The sequence below is a fragment of the Squalius cephalus genome (assembly GCF_949319135.1).
Source record: "Squalius cephalus genome assembly, chromosome: 7".
Classification (NCBI taxonomy): domain Eukaryota; kingdom Metazoa; phylum Chordata; class Actinopteri; order Cypriniformes; family Leuciscidae; genus Squalius; species Squalius cephalus.
The window spans coordinates 7,733,035-7,753,268 of NC_137128.1; the positions used below are offsets into that span (position 1 = coordinate 7,733,035).

Genomic DNA, 20,234 nt, shown 5'->3' on the forward strand with positions numbered 1-20,234 from the left:
CTGACAGCACTCCAAATGTACAAAAAAATTAGCTCGAAAAAAATTGGCCGGAGTTCTCCTTTAACCTTTCGCTGAGGAGAAAATCCAACCCACCTTTGAGGGGACCAAGCCAAACATGATCATGTATTTCTGCTCAGCTAGCAACACTGGACATCAACCACACAGCTTTTTTTTTTTTTTTTTACTATGATTAGATATGTTCTCCAAATGTCAAATATGCTAATACATTTCTGAGAATTCTGTAAAGCCCATTGAAGGGCGACTATTTTCAGATGGCTTTTTGATGAGAAAACCATTAGTTCTCGGGGAATCACCCTGGTGGCCATCTCCTTAAACCCAGTTCCTGGAACTAACGGGTGCGAAAGCCCCTATTGTCTTGGTCTTAATCCTAAATTTAGAAAAGCATAACTTCAAGCGCAGGCTTTTCCCACTTAGGTATGTGATTTCCACACGGAGCTTGCTGACGTCTCGAGATTGAGAACGCTGACATGGGAAATCGGTATTGCGCTCTATATCTACAATGATGCCGCTTGCTGTTTCAGCCATGTTGCTGGTGACGTAGCCGTGGGTCTCGGCGTAATAACACCACGGCTCCTTGGGAATATCTGAAGGCTATGAAACGCAATGTGTTTGTGATGAGGTTCAATATTGTGGGTGTAGGAAGGAAGAAGACAGGGGTCGGCGTGACTGGGACTCTCGCTTTATTTGTCATAGAAAGAAACAAAACAAAAGAAAGGGGTTCTTTTGTGTTCTTCAGCGCGTTCACCGTGTCTAAGCACAGCCAAAACAAAACAATGCTTCAAAGTCTCTTTTGACGATTTCTTCTCGAGACGGCAGCAGCAGCACGCGAGGTCCCAGTCCAACTCTCTCTCTCTCTCGTCTCTCTCCGGTTTATATCCGGTCTCTCCATGCCAATTACTGCAATCAGACACAGGTGTTCATCATCTGCACTTGATCTACTTACTCACCGCTCGGCCTCCTCCTCTCTCTCCCGCTACAGACTTCGCAAAACCACGCCCCCCTCGCCACAGTGTTGAATCACGTTATAACACTTCAGATCAAACAGCGTCTTTGAAAACAGTGATATTGAATATTTTCTCTCTCAGACCTTCTAGACGCAGCCGCGGGCTTCACATCTGTCCTGATCTCCACCTGCTTCAGGGTGACAGTCGAAGTGCCTAGAGTTTGGGTATTTGGCCTCCCAGTTGACTGTGTAGTCCTTCCCCAGTTCCAGCTCCAGATTTCTCAGATACATCACCTAGCAGACACAAACCCCCAATGTTATACAGTATATCACGCAAAAGACAGCAGGTGTATTCATGTCAGAATCTCATCCTCTAGTTAAAGTATGTAAATAACAAAAATGACAAATACTGTTGAGTTTCACAAAGTCTTCTTGCGTTAGTTGGTGGATGTGCCATAAATTACAGCAGCTGACATTAATGTGTCATGCATAGATTAAGACCAAAGTCAGTGCGACCTTGTGTTGTCTTTCCAAGACCTTGAGCTCCGGGAGAAAGCAACACCCTTCATCCTAGCCTAATATGTGTGTGCTTTTGAAAGCCCTGGTCCATGAGCATCTCTCTTGGAATGAAAGGGCCTCTCCTGGTACCCGAGGGAATCCTGCTCAGTATTAAACACAAGTCAGGCTCCATTTTGTAATTACGTTACATCGGCTGTGATTTTTTTTTTCACTTTGATTAGATATGTCAAATGTCAAATACATTTCGGAGAATTCTGTAAAGCCCATTGAAGGGCGGCTATTTTCAGATGGCTTTTTGATGAGAAAACCTTGGCGTTTAAAGGAAGTATCAGATTGAAGTTTCTGTTCATTTATATGCCTGTTGCTTTTAACTTAGACTAGAGGACTTTGATGAGTCCAAAGCAAACATGATATAATTCATACAGGATCTGCTCATTCTGTTATTCTAGTAGGGCTGCACAATATATCGAAATTATTGAAATATCGCAAATGTATATATAGCGATGTGCATATTGCTACGGTTTGCAATAACTGGGGTCATGAACAAAAGACAGAGAAAATCACTCACTGCTCTTGGCTACAAGAAGTAATGTATATTAAGTAATGTTTTTTTTTTGTTTTTTTTTCATTTGATTATTCAGTTTCTGTTGTTAAATAAACCTAATGAAGGCCTACCTGAATAGTTTACACTGATGCTAAAATAACACTTCTTATGCTACAGTAAAACACTGCTGTTCACTTTCAGAAGTTGAAGGGGTGTTTTCTTGTCACAAAAAGAATGTGAAACACGTATGTAGGTTATATAATTTTAAATATATTTTAAAGATAATTTAAGTTTGTTATACACACTTTAAGCATTATCGTATCGCATTTCGAATATCGCATTATTTAATGAGTTATCGCATATCGCACTTTTCTTCAATATCGTGCAGCCCTATATTCTAGCTACATTTTATATCATGCAATAATATTTGAAGAGGCAATCACATTCTCCAAAGTGATTTAAATAAAAATGGACCCTATTTACTTTATATTCCTGGTCTCAATGTGCATTACACCCATTTCTGTAGGGTGTTCAATATCCTATTTCAATCAAAACCAGTAAAACTGGTCACAAACAGTTTCATATTGACTTTGGTGGTGAATAGAAAACTATTTTATATTAAAACTATGATTACCTTCTTGGTGGAATCGTAGTTAACCTGGGACTCCGACAGAGAGTTTGTAGTGACGCCGTCCGACACGAGCACAGAGGCGGGAGCCGCGCTCACTCCCATCACTGTGATGTTCTCAAACTTCAGGCTGTTTGGATCCGTGTAGCCATTGTGAGCAACATGCATTGTCAAGACATCCTGATCCAGCAGAAAAATATCAGATATTACTACAGATTTTAGTATAGATGCCATTTAAAAATATATACATATTTAAACGTTGCTTTTTGGACATACAATGTAATTCCACCTACAAACAAACAAACAAACAGAAATGGGACATTAGGATGACATACATTAACCACGGAAAACTGGTAACGAATGTAGGAGCCGGATGAAACAGTATCTAAGAAAAAAAGAGAAAGAAGTTATGAGAGACAAATCAACTTTATATATGAGTCACACAAGTGTTATCTGTTTTTTTTAAAGAAACATTTTGGTAAATCTAATCATTTAGTCTATAATAGGGCTCAATAATAAGGATAACCCTGAGACCAATTTGAAATTGTTTTTTCACTACATCTCACGTTCGTTGCCCATGTTCATGTGTTTTTATGTCTTGCAAACGCAAACATTTGTTTTCTTTTAATTCATTGAACATTTTGGACTTGCAATTTCTGCTAATTGTAAAGGTAACCTTGTAAAAGTTACCTTTCAAATGGGAACTTGCACTGCGTCCAAAAGACACTTTAAGGGAACGCCTCAGCGTGATCAGTGTCTGAAGCACGTGATTCAAATGCCATAATGACATTGGCCCGCGACAGCCAGTGATGTCACTCTAGAGCAGTGGTTCCCAAACCTGTCACCCAATCACATGGGTTAATGAGCTGATGAGTTGAATCAGGTGTGTTTGATTAGGGAGACAAAGAAAACGTGCAGTGTTGGGGGTCCTTCAGGAGAAGATTTGGGAACCACTGCTGTAGAGCGACCGTGAGTCTAAAAGGGCACTTAGACACGTCATCAGCTTTTTTGTCTTCAGGATCCGTTTGTTTGAGTATGTGTAACATGGATATCATGAAGAATCGCTCTGCCAAGCGTTTTCAGGAAGTGTGAGTCTGGTGCGTTTGTGCACGAGTGAGGAGTACGCACGTTCGTTTCTCGAGAGCTGAATGCGCGCATTGTGAGGATTTCTCAATGAAAGCTCCGTTCGCCTCATCCCTATTCTCTGTGGATGTGGAACATGCATTTGGTTGGAATGCCTTCAATTCTTCGAAGAAGCTGGATGAGCTGGATAGGATGCATTTGCAAAACTATTTACAGAGACAGGTAAGAAGCTTGTCTTTTCTGTTCTCTGCTGAGGAATAGCAGTTAACGTTTGCACAAGTGTGTTCGGCTCTCGAGGGAGTTGACGGCACTTATAGCCATGCATTCATGGATGTTCTCGTGAGTTTCTTTCAGAGTGACAGAATCTGGCGTTTGATCTTAGCACGCTTAAGCACACGTTGTGTGATGCGGTCGCTGTGATTTTTTCCACCCAGGCTTGACTCTCACTTGAGAGATGAGAGTTGAGCAACTACTCTCTGCGGTTCGGGTCCCGTGGCCGCTATTGCGGTGAGGCGGGATAGAGTGTGGGGGTTGTAGGCGGAGCGCGGGAGGAGTGGTACAGGGACATTTTTGTTTAAGCTCCTCTTGCTAGCTCTGGTACTGCTATTGATTTTGCTGAATCTAATTCTGAGGAATTAGATGCAGAAATACAGTTAAAAACCATGGGAGGAGTCAGACAGGAAGTATCTCTGATATTTCATGTCTTTTCCAATATGGAATTGATTAAGATGGAATGTCTAGTTCTGAGGGATTGGATGCAGAACGGGATGAGGCGGATGTTATTGATAAATCTGCTCCCTCTGCTGTCCGCACACAGGTGAAGGTTGTACGATCTCCTGAGGCAGATCTAGCTATTCGTGCCACAAAGTCATTGAAATTGGGTTAATGATTGCTATACTGTAGTTGGCAAGGGGAGGCATTTGTATTAGGAGGAAAATGAATTATTTTTCCTTGATGCTTGTTGCTTTGATCTCAGAGCTGTGAGTCTCAGTCAGCAGCTTCCAGGAGATATGTCCCACCCTAGAGGTTCGTGGGCGTTGAGTGTGCTTATTGCCAGAGAGGAGTTTGTCCAAAAAAATTGTGCCTCTTCTACTTGAGGTATTTTAACACTGTATGTAAGTAAGCTTAGTATTAGCATCCATATTAATTTGAATGGCTCTCTGTGAGCCTCCTTGATTGGAGCAGTTCTGTTTAGCGTTAGTCAAGCTGACTGGATTTATGTGAGCTTAGATAAGGCTGAGTGTTGTCAGTACTCCCCTCGTTTTAGAGGGTCGTTATGCTGAGTCCTCTGCTCCGGAACGGCTCCCGGTGAGCCTCCATGACAAGCTTAGTTTGAGAGTGTTGCTGGGTCACCTTTCGTTTTAGAGAGTAGTCCTGCCGAGCCCTCCACTCTCCAGAGCTCCTCTTGTTTTAGAGAGTCATCCTGTTGAGGCCTTCGCTCTTTAGAGCTCCTCCTTTTAGACAGTTGCGAGAGGTTGTGAGGCTCTTTTATGAGCCTCCTTGGCATCTGTCTCTTGGGCAGGGTGTAGCTAGGCCTCCTCTCGTTCTTGAGAGTCATTCTGCTGAGGTTTTCACTCCCTTGAGCTCTGCTTGAATAGCGGTGTCACGTGGCATGGCTCTATGTGGGCCACTGTGATAAGCTGTCTTTAAGGTTGAGCGCAGTTGGCCTCCTCTCAATCTGAGAATCATTCGGTTGAGGCCTCGGCTCTCCTGAGCTCTATCTAAAACAGTGACATCAAGTGTATCAGGCCCCTCTGTCTTTAAGGTTGAGTGTAGTTTGGCCTCCTCTTGTTACAGAGAGTAGTTCTGCTGATGACTCGGCTCACCTGAGCTCCACCTAGTCAGTGATATCTAGTGTTCGGCCCTCTCTAAGCCAACTTGGGTAAGCTATTTTTTAGGTTTAATATCGTGAGCTCCTATCAGACCGTGACATCAACTGTTCTGCCTTCTGTGAGTCCGCCTTAATAAACTGTCTTTGAGGTTGGGTTTGGTTGGTCTCCTCTCGCTTTAGTGAGTCGATCTGCTGAGGCCTCTGCACACCTGAGCTCCAAGTTGTATCGGTTATTATTATTTAATGAATCTGAGCTAACTGGAACCAAACAATGACATTTTTTAAAATTTTATTAACATAAAAAAGATTAATATATACTGTAACAAATGTATTGCTCATTGTTAGTTAATTAGGTCAATACAATAACTAATGATAACTAATGGAACCTTGTTACATGATTTTTTTTTTACATTTGGTTCCACTTTACATTAGGTGACTTTAACTGTGTACTAACATTTAAATGAATCATTTGATACAATGCACTTATTGTGTACATACAATAAGTTTTTGCAATGTACTTATATTTTTTAAAATACCTGCATGTAATTACAGCTGTTATTGTCATTCTTGTTATTGAGCCGTGTGTAAGGTTGATTTTTGTTTCAGGAGGGAAAAACTCAGGCCTTATGCAGATGAACAGGAATGAGATGAATGAAAACACAGAGGAACAATAAGCAAGATAAACGTTCCAAAATACACAAAAACACAAAAATCTAAATATTTGTACGTTCACAGTCTCATATTAACTTTGCCATATTAGCCATGTTATAGTGATGCTCATTCAGACACTTTTAGAAATGGGAATTAGATGTGAAGTGGAGGGGGCTGAAAGACTCCCTGAGAGCAGATTGACTGTATTTTCATGGACAGAGTTTAGTGACAGAGCTTTATGAGCTGGTGATGTGTATTTCTAGGGGAAATCTACAGGTATGTTCTTTGTCTTTCCCATCATTACCTGTATGTAGTGGTGACGTCTGGTCTCTGTGTAGGAAGAATGGCTCCGCCTCTCAGATGTAAACCAAGTTTATCAGCGGGCAGATTCAAGGAAACTTTTGCTCTGCGATCTGTAATTCTTATCTCCTATAAAACAATCCAAAAAATTGCATTGTCTATATATATATAATATATATATATATATATATTATATATATATAATATATATATATATATATATATATATATATATATATATATATATATATATATATAAGTTTATAAGTTTGTGGTGTGAGAGGATGGTCTTACCTTCTCGAAGTCATACCAGATGGCATCTGGGATATAGGCCTCCACAGTTTCAAAACCCTTAAACAAACAAACAAACAGGAAATCAGCTAAACATAATGACAAACATTATTTTGATGGTTTAATAATGAGCACTGTTCATTAAACTACAGATGGTCATTTTTCAGAGAGATATGGTCCTCCTGTCATGACTTCAAGAGTCAGAAAAAAAGAGAATATGAGCGAGATATTGGAGAGTAAGAAGCTGACAGAAAGAGAACCAACAAATGAACAAAAAGAAAATATGAGAGAACACTTCAGATGGCGGCACTCAAATAATGTGATATAATTCATATCAAGCTGAAAGCAGTCTGAGCTGATGAGCTGTGTGTGTCTGTGTGTGTGTGTGTGTGTGTGTGTGTGTGTGTGTGTGTGTGTGTGTGTGTGTGCGTGTGTGTGTGTTCACTCACAGGATCCAGCACAGGTGTGATGAGGAGATGTGCTCCCCACATGAACTGTTTGTGCACTGCCCAGGTTTCACTGTCGGAATAAAACCTGCAGAGCGGGAAACAATTCTTATCAAGCAGATCTTGACATTTCAGCGGTGCTGATATATATACGTATAAACATATATATATATATATATATACACACACACACACACACATATACACTGCGCACTATACATTTTTTTTTTTTTTTTTTTTTGATTATTAAACCATTTAGGGGGGAAAAAAAGTTAAAGTGAAAAGATTGCTCCCTAAGGCTGCATTTATTTGATCAGTACAGTAATTTAAAAGTTTTTCAGAAGAAAAGAATTTTCAACATCATTACTATCATTATTATCAGTGTTGAAAACAGTTGTGCAGCTTCACAGTTTTGTGATACATTTTTAAGGATTCTTTGATGAATATAAAGTAAAAAAAAAAAAAAAAGAATAGGATTTATTTGAAATAGAAATCTTTTGTTACTGAGTAAATGGCTTTACTGTCACTTTTGATCATTTAATGCATCTTTTCTGATTTTTTATTTATTTAAATGTCTTCCCTTAACTTTGAACGGTATTGTATTTACTTAGAAGAAATAGGTTTTGAGTTTAATTCGAGAAATTATTTTAAGTTCTAAACACATCTTATTATATGAGAGATCTCATATAGAAATACATGAAGGTCATTAAGACAGAAGCAACACTGGAACTGTCCCACTGCTGTTTGCACATGCTTACGAACTCACTCATGCATCATGGGCCGCACGACAGTCTCTCCGCTGACGTGGGCCTTGTAGAACAGCGTGTAGAGGTACGGCAGGAGGCTGTAGCGGATCTCCAGGTAATGTCTGGAGCTGTTCACCAGGAGAGAGTCAGCGCCGTATGATGCTGGGTCCTGGTCCTGATAGAAAGAGACAAGAGAGAAATGGACACGTGGATCCTGATAATATATTCTTCATTGCTTCTCTCACGCCAATCTCACAATAATGATTAGGGAAATAATTGCATTTAAAGAGAGAGGACGAGTTTGTAATTCAGTGTGCTGCCGTCAGGCCAGAAACACGTCACAGAGATGTTTAAACCTCATCCTTCCCTCGGGTCAGGTTTCACCCAAAACTTTTAAGATTTAAAAAATTAAGTGTTCATCAGAGGTGTCCAAGACTCTAGGACTTTTGTCACACTTGAATGGAATGTGAGGAATGCTTCTGTACACATAGAAAAAAAACAGAAAATGCTAAAAGTTTACCAAAAATTATTTTATAATGTGTATCTGAATGCATACTGAAGAGAAACTGACTTTAGGACCCAGAGGAACAGCTCATTTGCTTCATATAGAGCTATAAGGCCATCTAGTGGCAAGAGTCATGAAATATCATGTTATATTATTTTTCCCCACAAGAGGTCGGGCAAAGACACCCAATGTAAGATATTTTGAGCTGAATTAAAAGGGTTATGCATGAAATTGTGAGTTATTTTGAATTTAAGTTGAAAGAATGTGAGGAATGTGCTTAAATTACTATTTATTTATTATTTATTAATCAAATTTAGTAATTTAAAGGTAAATAAAAAATAACCAAAAATATTTGCATTAAAATATAGAATAAATATTAGCAAAATGAAATAAAATAAGCTTTCTGGACCCAAAAAAAAGAGTAAGTATAATTGTAGGGCTTCAGATCATTTTGACCCGCGAGGGAAAGATGTATTACAAAGGGCAAGACACTTCAAGATTGAATGTTTATGGGTGTTTAAAGAGCAGCACATACTTTGAAACCTTTTGCATTGTTGTTACTGCCGATATTGTGAGATAAATAAAACCACGTTTGTGAACGAGCCAAACCTGTGTGGTACTGCAAGAACTGTGCAGTCATATAAAAGCCATGTCCAAGATTTAGACTCAGCTGTTGCTGGCTCTGTATTTGGTATCAAGGGGCACTCTCCTTTAAACAAGCTTGCACATTTCCATGTTTGTCAGCCTGGGCTCCCACCATGTCTAGGGCACAATCTATTTGAGGGTGTTGTTTCTTATGACCTTGCTTTGTTTGTTGGTCGTTTAGTTGAGGAGAAGCATTTTACATACTTGCAATTGAATCGATGCAAAAATCAGTTCAAAATACAAAGGAAATGATGCAAATGACAAACCAGGCGAACTCTTGAAGTGAGCGGTTAAGTGGACATGCTGTTCAGAATTGGTGTTTTCTCAGGATACTACCTCTCTTGATTGGTGACAGGATTAAAGATCCATGTAGAAATGAGGTATGGCTACTGATATTGCAACTGAGAGAGATAGTGGAGCTTGTCTGTGCACCAGCTGTAACAACAGGGCAGGTTGCAGATCTCAAAGTTTTAATCGGAGAATACATTTGCACCAGATAAAAGCTCTTCCCTGATAATCCCTCATGACCTAAGCATCATTACATGTGTCATTACCCTGACCTTATACACCACTTTGGTCCACTAATTCACCTCTGGAGATTCGAAAGCAAGCACAGCTATTTTAAGAAGTGTGCCAGAAAACTGCACAATTTGAAAAATCTTTGCAAAACTCTTGCAGAGAGACACCAACTTCTGCAAGCTTATCTAGGTGCAGGCATCATGTTCCCTGCAGTTGTACAGATACAGAAGGGTGTAGAATTATATATTGATGATTACAGTGACAGGATTAGAGACGCAGTGGCCAGTTACAATTTTGATTCACAGTCTACAGTGGCATGTAATGAAATCACAGTGAAAGGCACATTGTACAGAAAGGGGATGTTTGTTTTGCTTGAAAAGCATGATGATGAACTTTATGCTGGAAGGATTATTCTAGTGGTTGTCGTACATGAGTCTGTGTACTTTGTTACAGAGAAACATACCTTTGCTAAGTTGAGAGACATTGGTGTCTATTGTGAATTAGGAGTAGCTCAAGATGATTATCTTTGTGTTAACCAAGAACATTTGCTTGACTACTGTCCTCTTCCAACTTATGAGGTGTTTGACTTGCTACTAATTGTTCTTAATCATGCTTTTCCAGAGGTTTATTGAGCAATGTGTTACAGATTCATTTGCACTGAAAAGAAAATTGTACCTTTTCTCTTTCAGAAAATGAATCAAGGCATTAAGGATTTGGTGATCTCAATTTTACCAAGCCTCTCAGATGAAGCACTGGCACATTTGTTGGAAGTTCTGGAGGAGCTGGGAGTCGAAAACAAGGAAGACCTTATGTTGGTTGAAGAATAAGACATTGAAAAATACTTGCGTCCAATACAGTGCAGAAAATTGCTGGCTGCTTTTAAAAATCATTTTAAAAAATGAAGGTAAACCTTCACGGCATGGTGCTATGGACACGATCACAATTGACAAACAAGTATACAAGATTGAGGTTTTAAAAACTTAGTTAAATGATTACTTCAGAATTTAATCTATGACGAAACTTTATGAAAGATGTAATTCTTGTTTTTTTTTTGTTTGCTTTTTGTTGTTGTTTAGGACTTCCAGTAATTCAGTTAAATTTAGAGGCTGTCCCCTCTCCCTCTTCATCTAAGAGCCCTTTGGGAAGCACATGCAGTCCATCCTCACACTCCTCATGGACTGAAAGCTTTGCACCACATCTTGGAAGGCCATGGCATGTTGATTTCAGAGTAAATTGGGAACGGATGCCTTCATTTCTTCAAAAATGTTTGGTAAATCAGGCAAGACCTCTCCCAGTAGACAGAAAAAAACATAGTACAGGCAGTGGTAGATCAGATCTTAGAACAAGATCCTAATCCTAGTAGAGCAACATGCCACAGTATAGTTCGGGACATCATTAGAGAGTTTCCTAAATGTTTTGCAGATATAGGCAAAACAGGAGATATTATTAGAGATGGCTGCCACCTTCAACAAATTAAAACAAGTTGAGTACAAAAATAGAAATAACACTCTTGCACGACGACGGAGGGAGAGGAGGGCCTGCAGTGGAGCAGGGACAATGGCAAGAGGCCCAGTGGATCAATATGGATGCGTGAGATGGGCTCCTATGGATCTACCCAGTGGCGAGACCGAGACTACATTGGGTGAGATGATAATGCGGCTGCACCGCATGTTTTCAGAGGATGGCTTTGATGGGGCAGAAAGAGCTGAGCCATTGATGGAAAAGACTTACATACTACAACGTAGGTACCTTAATCAGGTACCTGCACCAACCATTGACAAGGTATAGAAGAATGGCCCTTTCTGTCTTCACGAAGATGCCTTTACTCACACTTTAAGCTGCTCACAGATGTCTCTATCATCAGCAAGCTAAGAGAGGCCCATCCCACAGCAAAGGCAGCACAATTGTTAAGTTCTGCCAGGGACTCAGCCGTTATCCGGGGATTGCTGAAGTGCTGGCTAGTTATGACGTTGAAGTTTCAGACAAGGCCAAGTGTGTTCTACAGCTCCTAAGGACATACTTTAAAGAACCACAAGACGCCATCGTGCTTGAAGAGGTAAAGTAAAGTTCTTACTGAATATATGGTATAAAGTCAAAGACAGACTTTGCACCCCGTTGCATCTATAAAAAAGTTTTCTGTATAAACTTACAGCCATCTGCCACATCCAAAGGATGACCAGATTGCTGAGCACACCTTGCTTGATTGTCCAAGGTAATGCCTAACGTAAGGCCCTATGAAATCAGCTTTATTTTTTCTCAAATTAGTTTTTTTCCGTTTTAGTTTTCATGGATTCCGTATTCATGGTTTAATTTAAATTTGAATCATCAAACAGCATGTATAATCAATGGCATTCATAAAGCAAACAATTTAACCAATCTTTTAAAATGTAATCAAATAGGAAAAGAAAAATCATAGGGTCCTACTATCGTCATTCAGTATACTACTGGTCAAACCCACTTGTGTCCAGTACCTTAATACAGAGGTCTTCAACCCTGTACCTGGGGACCCACTGTCCTGCAAAGTTTATTTCCAACCTGCTTCAGCACAGTGTGTCCCCAGGAGCAGGGCTGAAGACCTCTGCATTATATTGTCTATGAATTATATTGGCAGTGAGTTAAGTCTTGTAAAAGGAATAGTTCACCCAAAAATTAAAATTTACATTTACATTACATTTAATCATTTAGCAGACGCTTTTATCCAAAGCGACTTACAAATTAGGACTAAATAAAGCGAGTCATCATGAAGAGGCAAAAACAACAACAACGCAAGAAGTGCTCAAGATACGAAGTTCAGGCATTATTCAGAGTAGCATAAGCCCGATAAGTGAGGTTTTAAAGGGAAAGTTTTTTTTTATTTTTTATTTTATTTTTTTTATGAGGTTAAGTGCTCACGGAAGAGATGGGTTTTCAGCTGTTTCTTGAATGTTGTCAGGGATTCTGTATTCCGGATGAGGGAGGGGAGAGCGTTCCACCAGCATGGAACTGTGAATGAGAATGTTCTGGAAAGTGATTTTGTGGCTTTCTGTGATGGAGCCACGAGACGTCGCTCATTGACCGATCGTAGGCATCTGGTAGGGATGTAAGCTCGTAGGAGTGAGTGAAAGTAGGAGGGAGCTGAGCCTGTGATAGATCTGTAAGCAAGCGTCAATACCTTGAACTTGATGCGAGCAGCGAGAGGTAGCCAGTGCAGAGAGATGAACAGAGGAGTGATGTGGGCCCTCTTGGGCTCGTTGAAGACGAGACGAGCTGCAGCGTTCTGGATCATCTGTAGAGGTTTAGTTGCACATGCTGGAAGTCCGGCCAGAAGAGCATTGCAGTAGTCAAGCCTAGAAATGACCAGGGCCTGGACGAGAAGTTGTGTTGCATGCTCAGTTAGGAAAGGCCTGATCTTCCTGATGTTGTGCAGTGCAAACCTGCATGATCGAGCTGTCTTTGAAATGTGATCTGTGAAGGTCAGATGGTCATCAAACGTTACTCCAAGATTTCTGACCGACCTTGATGGGGTGATTGATGATGAATCTAGCTGGATGGTGAAGTCGTGCTGTAGAGACGGATTGGCAGGGAGGACGAGAAGCTCAGTCTTTGCCAGGTTGAGCTGCAGGTGATGTTCCTTCATCCATGTGGAGATTGAGACCCGTGCAGCTACTGTGGGATCATCTGGTTGAAATGAGAGGAAGAGCTGTGTGTCATCAGCATAGCAGTGGTAGGAAAAACCGTGTGCCCGTATGATGTGTCCCAGTGATGTGGTGTAGATGGAGAAGAGGAGGGGACCAAGAACTGAACCCTGGGGAACCCCTGTGGTCAGTTGATGTGCTCTGGATACCTTGCCTCTCCATGTGACGTTGAAGGACCTACCTGTGAGATAGGACTCAAACCAGTGGAGTGAAGTTCCTGTGATGCCCAGTGATGAAAGGCTGGACATAAGGATCTGATGATTCACAGTGTCGAAGGCAGCAGACAGATCCAGAAGAATGAGGACTGAAGATTTGGAAGCAGCTTTTGCAATCCGTAGGGCTTCTGTGTCCGACAGTAATGCAGTCTCAGTTGAATGCCCTCTCTTGAAGCCAGATTGGTTGATATCCAGCTGGTTGTTTAGAGACAAGAAGGATGTTACTTGGTTGAAAACAGCTCTTTCAAGTGTTTTCGCAATGAATGGTAGGAGAGAGATAGGTCTGTAATTCTCTACAAATTATGTGTTTAGTGTTGTTTTTTTAAGCAGTGGAGTAACCCGAGCCTGCTTGAATGCTGTAGGGAAAGTGCCAGTATGGAGGGATGAGTTGATGATGTGTGTGAGTGCTGGTAGAAGTGTGGGAGAGATGACTTGTAGAAGGTGTGAGGGGATGGGGTCTAGAGGGCAGGTGGTAGGATGACTGGAGAGGAGAAGTGTAGATACTTCTTCCTCGGTTAGTGGAGAAAAGGAGGGGAGAGGGTTATTGGCTGTGGAAGGGGTCGGTCTGGGTTCCTGTGTGTGAGGGGCTGAGAACTGACTGCTGATAGTTGTTGTTTTGTTGGTGAAGAAGTTCGCAAAATCGTCAGCAGTTAAAGAGGAGGTGGGTGGTGGTGGAGGTGGACAGAGGAGAGAGTTGAATGTCTTAAAGAGTAATCGTGTGTTGGAGGAGCTGTTGATCTTGTTGTGGAAGTATGAAGATTTTGCAGCATGAACATCAACAGAAAAGGAAGAGAGGAGAGATTTATACATACTCAGGTCAGATGCATCTTTTGATTTGCGCCATTTCCTCTCTGCTGCCCTGAGTTCGGTTCGGTGTTCACGAAGAACCTCAGACAACCAGGGTTTAGAGGGAGTAGCGCGTGCTGGCCTGGAGGAGAGAGGGCAGATATTGTCTAGAGAAGAGGTTAAAGTGGAGCATAAGGTATCCGTTGCGGTATTCACATCCAGAGATGAGAATTGTGAGGGTGGGGGAAGAGAAGATGACACGGCAGAGGAAAGATGGGAGGGGGAAAGTGAGTGCAGGTTACGCCTGAAGGTGACTGGTGGTGGGGTTGGTGGTGCAGGGGTAGAGAGTTGTAGACTGAAAGTAATGAGGAAATGATCTGAAACATGGAGAGGTCTCACCAAAATGTTGTCTGTGGTGCAGTTGCGTGTGTAAACCAGGTCCAGTTGGTTGCCTGATTTGTGAGTACCTGTGGTGATGAGTCGTTTGAGATCAAAAGAGGCTAGGAGAGAGGTGAAGTCTGTTGCATGTGGCTTTTCGAGATGAATGTTGAAGTCACCGAAGACTAGAAGTGGGGTGCCGTTCTCAGGGAAAGAGGACAGCAGCACATCCAGCTCCTCTACGAAGTTACCCTGCTGACCTTGGGGGGCGATAAATGACTACAATATGGATCTTATTGGGAGTTGTAAGTGTGATAGCATGATATTCAAATGAGTTGTTGTTGCATAGAGAAGAGAGCGCTGAGTATTTCCAATTGTTAGAAACGAGAAGCCCTGTACCCCCACCCCTGCCAGACTGGCGAGGGGAGTGAGAGAAGGAGAAATTGCTAGAGAGAGCAGCGGGGGTTGCTGAGTCTTCTGGACGAATCCAGGTCTCAGTCAAGCCCAGGATACTGAGAGTAGAATGAAATGCAAAGGCTGGAATGAAGTAAGCTTTATTGACTGCTGACTGACAATTCCATAGACCCATGGAAAGAGAGAGAGGAGTGTGTGAGGATGGGAGAATGGGACGCAGATTAGCAGTATCGCGCTGCCTTTTGCGCGTGATGAAAGGGCATTGCCGAGAGATAACAGGGATGTATTGAAAACACATGTTGATTAAGGTGAACAGTAAGATAAAAAGTGGGAAGGAAAAGGGAAAAGGAGATACTTAACCCCCTGAGGTCGACGGTATCGCCGGCGATACCAGCTCGCTTTTTTTCAGTTCAGTTCAAAAGAAATAAATTTTGCTCTGTGGACTTTGATATTACAAGCAAGTTTCATACATCAATCGATTCTGTTAAATGTGTATTATTTTTGTGTATACTCACAATAAAAACAAAGTGTTGTGCTTTTTGCCAAATAAAGAAAAATAAACGTGATGCGAGTTCTGCCTTCTCTCTGTCAGTGAAGACCATTCTGAAACGCGTCCGAAAATGAACAATAACTCAGCAAATACTCAGTCAAACAGGCAAACAGACATACAGGCATGAAGCTTGAATTCTCTTCTCTTAAATGAAGTAATTTATATAAAAAACAAATATTCTCATCTTGTGAAATCTGTATTAAAAGAGAGCGATTCCAGTCGACCTCATTACAACTAATTCAAATGTAATGTGACTCCGCCTACGGAGAGCGCGCGCTATTCAAACGCAAATGAATGAGGCAATCCACGCAATCCTGTGAACGCCCCCATATCAGCTCGAGAAACACAAGTTTATTCAGATCATTACTTTAACACCGTCTCGTAGCGCTGTGAGGAATAACAATAATGAAAAAAGTACCTCAGAAGTGCGGGTATATCGAGGAGCGAGCTGAGGAATACTGTAAGTTTTTTTTTCTTCTCACATGAATCGGGTTTCTGTTTATGAATGAATGAACGGCAGAGATGCGCGCTGTTTACCACAGCTCGCAAAAAGACAGTTTAAATTTAAATTGCGTCTCCGTGTGAATGAATGATGATGTTTTAGCAAACTGTATTGCCGTACTGAGTTGAGTAAAAATCGACAGAAATATGTTGAAATAAAATGTAGGCTATTTGTATAAGCAACGTTTTAAACTGAAAATGAACATATGCCCTAATATTTCATAAAAACAACGTTACAGTCAGGCGTTTCTGTTTGTGTATGAATGTTTCGGTTTTAGCAAACTGTATTGCTACACTCAGTAAATATCGACTAAAATATGTTGAAATAAAATGTATTTGTATAAGCAACGTATTAAACTGCAAATTAACATTTATATTTCTTATAATAAAAATGAAAGACCTATGTTACAGACATATGAAAGACAACATTTCGTTGATTAGTTTTGGATAGATTATACATTTTTAATGTAAAATATCTGCCACCTCAAATAAGCTTTCAAATAAGTTTGCCAATATTTGCTTATGTTAAATATAATATGTTTTGTCAAAAATAAAGTTATCAAATAATCAATGAAATCCTTAACTTTGAAATATGTATGATAAAATGTATACTTTAGTTTTTACAAAGAAAGATTACACTTTCTTTGTAATTGTAACCTTTTTAATAAAAAAATATATTTACAAGGTAGATGTAAACAAACTATTAAAAGGTAAATATAAGCCTTTTCTTTAAATAACTTTTATTGTGTTTTATTATTGACAAATTTGGGGAGAGGATAAATATTCCAAAACTGAAAATACAGTATGAGAATTAACTGCACAATTACTAGACATGTTTTCCTTGGATATTATAGGCCAAATTGCAAGCACAATATGTGGAAAAATAAAAAAGAATTGAGATGCTTCCAACTGTTGCTCTTGCATTCTTGTGGCTCAGTGACTCACCTGAATGAATGGCTAATTAAGTATGCAGGCCCCATTGTCTCCTCAGGTGTGAACCACTACATATGCATGACCGTAGACGCCCACTCCGCATATGGCCTTTCCAAACAGAAAGTGCTTTTCAAAATTCAAATCAATGTATTGTGTTATGTGAATGATAAGGCAGGGTGATTTTCACTTCATTTTGAAGAAAAAACACTAGGCAATGACATATTTTAGACAAAAGTCTTATTGGCACATATTTAGAATGTGTTTTATGGCCTTATTTCAGAAACTTTAGTTTTTAGTTTTTTCAATAACCATGCATAAACATTATTCTCTCAAAAATGCAGACATGTACATTCTTGTTGCTCACATTTCATGGTAGCCCTGTTTGTGCTAAATAGTGTGTAATTTTTTTTTGCCATTAATATGTTTATAAGCAACTGAAAAAAGCAAAAATGTCAGGGCATGTCAGAACATCTCAAGGACCCCAAAAACCCCTCAGACCCCAGAGGGTTAAGTGCCTTTCTGGTGTCCTTGCTCGGTGGAGTCGCGCAGGTAGAGTCGCTGGTCTTTACCCGAGTCGGTCTTCACACGAGGAGGCTGAACACGAGAGCTGAACGCTCCCGCGACAGCGCGCAAATTACATAGATATAGATATAATGCTTTCACTGCTTGAGTGAGGACAGCTGTTTCGGTCCGGCAATTAAGTCAATAAAGCGAAAATGGGGCAAATCGAAACTGCTTGACTTAAATACAACACTGAAATAACAGGAGAACTGAGTATTCTAGAAAACGTCTCGGTTACGTATGGTAACCCTCGTTCCCTGAGTCCAGGGAACGGAGACGCCTCGTCGGGGGAGTTCCCCTGACGAATTGGGATCACGCTAGGGAGACCAATTGCCTTCGAGTGAATTAAAACGAGCCAATGAACATTGGCATGCAAGGTTTGCATTCCGCGGCCCGCCTACCAGTGCGGGTATAAGGCGGAATCAAGCGCATACACAAACGCTTTTCGCTGAGGAGCCGAACGGTGTCCAGTCCTCCGCGAAGGTACAGCAGCATGGCGACGGGACGAGGCGTCTCCGTTCCCTGGACTCAGGGAACGAGGGTTACCATACGTAACCGAGACGTTCCCTTTCGTCAGCAGGGAACTCCGACGCCTCGTCGGGGGAGTTCCCCTGACGAATTGGGATCCCTACCAAAACGCCATGGTGCTGGCCCCTTCCAGCGCCCAGCTAAGCTACAGCCCTGCAGCAGTTTCCAGAAATTTTGCGGGAGCTAGCTAGGGAATCACACTGCTGTTCCGCAAGACCCAATCAGTGGATATTGGATAACACTGGGAAAGCGTGCCCGACCCCAAGGATATAATAGGGGGAGGGAACGCTGCGGAAGCTGAGGCAGCCTAGAGGAAGGCCCTCAAATACACACATGTACTAACCACGTAGGGTAGTGAAACATATGGCAGTCCTTGAAGGTAGTCCCAGTCCAGAGGAGTGAGGAGCGTACTCAACAGGGATGACAGAATGAGTCTGTCAAGGGGAAGACACGGCTGAACTGCACGTGGCAATCATGGGTCGCCGCAGGGACCACTGGAAAGGCACCCAGTCTACTAACAACTCCTTACTGAAGGTAGCAGACCTGGTGCCAGGCGGTCCGCAACGCCTGACACCGGAGGGGGTGATGGAGGAACTCACGAGGTTAGCCGTTTGTTGGGTAACCAACGGAGCGAAAGACGCACGTATCCGCTCACGGAATGGCGTCGCAAGCCGACACACCTATTCCCTCTAATTACTGGCCATAGCAAGTACTCGGGAGGAAACAGGTTCCACACGTAGGCTATAAAACCTAGCGAACGTGTTCGGTGTCGCCCAGCCCGCAGCTCTACAATGTCTGTTAGCGAGGTGCCTTGTGCCAGAGCCCAGGAAGCGGCAACACTCCTAGTGGAGTGAGCCCGCAACCTGGGTGGGCAGGGCTCACCCTGGGACTCATAAGCCCTGGTGATAGCATCCACTAGCCAGTGGGCTAACCTCTGCTTGGAGACAGCCTTCCCCTTCTGCTGGCCTCCGTAACAAACAAAGAGCTGATCTGAGGTCCTACAGCTTTGCGTTCTGTCTATATAAACCCGGAGGGCCCGGACGGGACAGAGAAAAGCTAGGGCTGGGTCTGCCTCCTCCTGGGGCAGCGCTTGCAGGTTCACTACCTGGTCCGCGAAGGGAGTGGTAGGAACCTTGGGCACATATCCGAGCCGGGGTCTCAATGTAACATGAGAAAGGCCAGGCCCGAACTCTAGGCACGATACGTCGACCGAAAAAGCCTGCAGATCCCCTACCCTCTTGAAGGAAGCCAATGCTAACAGGAGCGCTGTCTTAATGGACAGGATATTAAGCTCAACTGTCGTCAAAGGCTCAAAAGGAGGACTTTGAAGTGCCTTAAGCACCAGAGTTAAGTCCCAAGAGGGTACAGGGTGCAAGTTGCGAGGTGGATTTAGCCTCCTAGCACCCTTGAGGAATCTGATGACCAGGTCGTGCTTCCCCACGGACTTACCTTCAACTACATCGTGATGTGCGGCTATTGCGGCAACATACACTTTAAGGGTGGAGGGAGACAGCCCTCGCTCCAACCCTTGTTGTAGGAAGGAGAGCACGACTCTGATCGGGCAAGTTCGTGGGTTCTCCCCGTGGGAAGAACACCAGCCGACGAACAGGTTCCACTTCAGAGCATAGAGGCGCCTCGTAGAGGGGGCTCTAGCTGAAGAGATGGTATCTACCACTGCCTGTGGCAGGCCATCTAGAACCTCCGTGTCCCGTCCAGGGACCAGACATGGAGTTTCCAGAGGTCTGGACGCGGGTGCCATAGAGTGCCCCGTCTCTGAGAAAGAAGGTCGTTCCTCAGAGGAATCGGCCAAGGAGGGGCTGTCGCGAGGAGCATGAGTTCTGGGAACCAAGTCCGGGTTGGCCAATACGGGGCTACCAAAAGGACCTGCTCCTCGTCCTCCCTGACCTTGCACAGTGTCTGTGCAAGAAGGCTCACTGCGGGGAACGCATATTTGCGTAAGTCCCGGGGCCAGCTGTGTGCCAGGGCATCCGTGCCGAGAGTTCCCTCGGTCAGGGAGTAATA

General features: G+C 42.3%; 2 protein-coding genes and 1 pseudogene across 3 annotated transcripts in view; 2 read left to right on the forward strand and 1 right to left on the reverse strand.

Moving 5' to 3' along the window:
- The window catches only part of LOC307161266 (sucrase-isomaltase, intestinal-like), a gene marked incomplete at its 5' end in the record, with an annotated part of 182,093 nt that extends 172,945 nt beyond the window's left edge, over positions 1-9,148 (reverse strand). Inside the window, 9 exons of the mRNA XM_079875889.1 lie at positions 1,109-1,258; positions 2,662-2,835; positions 2,991-3,040; positions 5,092-5,324; positions 6,525-6,649; positions 6,815-6,871; positions 7,261-7,345; positions 8,024-8,178; positions 9,044-9,148. Of these exons, the coding sequence (XP_079732015.1) occupies positions 1,112-1,258; positions 2,662-2,835; positions 2,991-3,040; positions 5,092-5,324; positions 6,525-6,649; positions 6,815-6,871; positions 7,261-7,345; positions 8,024-8,178; positions 9,044-9,148 (1,131 nt within the window). The 3' untranslated portion in view covers positions 1,109-1,111. The remainder of the gene's footprint in view (positions 1-1,108; positions 1,259-2,661; positions 2,836-2,990; positions 3,041-5,091; positions 5,325-6,524; positions 6,650-6,814; positions 6,872-7,260; positions 7,346-8,023; positions 8,179-9,043) is intronic.
- Positions 1-20,234, forward strand: part of LOC307161680 (uncharacterized protein) — a 484,934-nt gene that overhangs the window by 205,823 nt on the left and 258,877 nt on the right. The gene's annotated exons all lie outside the window — the stretch shown is intronic.
- Positions 10,571-11,737, forward strand: LOC307161267 (annotated as a pseudogene). The gene is made up of 2 exons: positions 10,571-10,576; positions 10,971-11,737. The product of its transcript is annotated as an uncharacterized misc_RNA (transcript).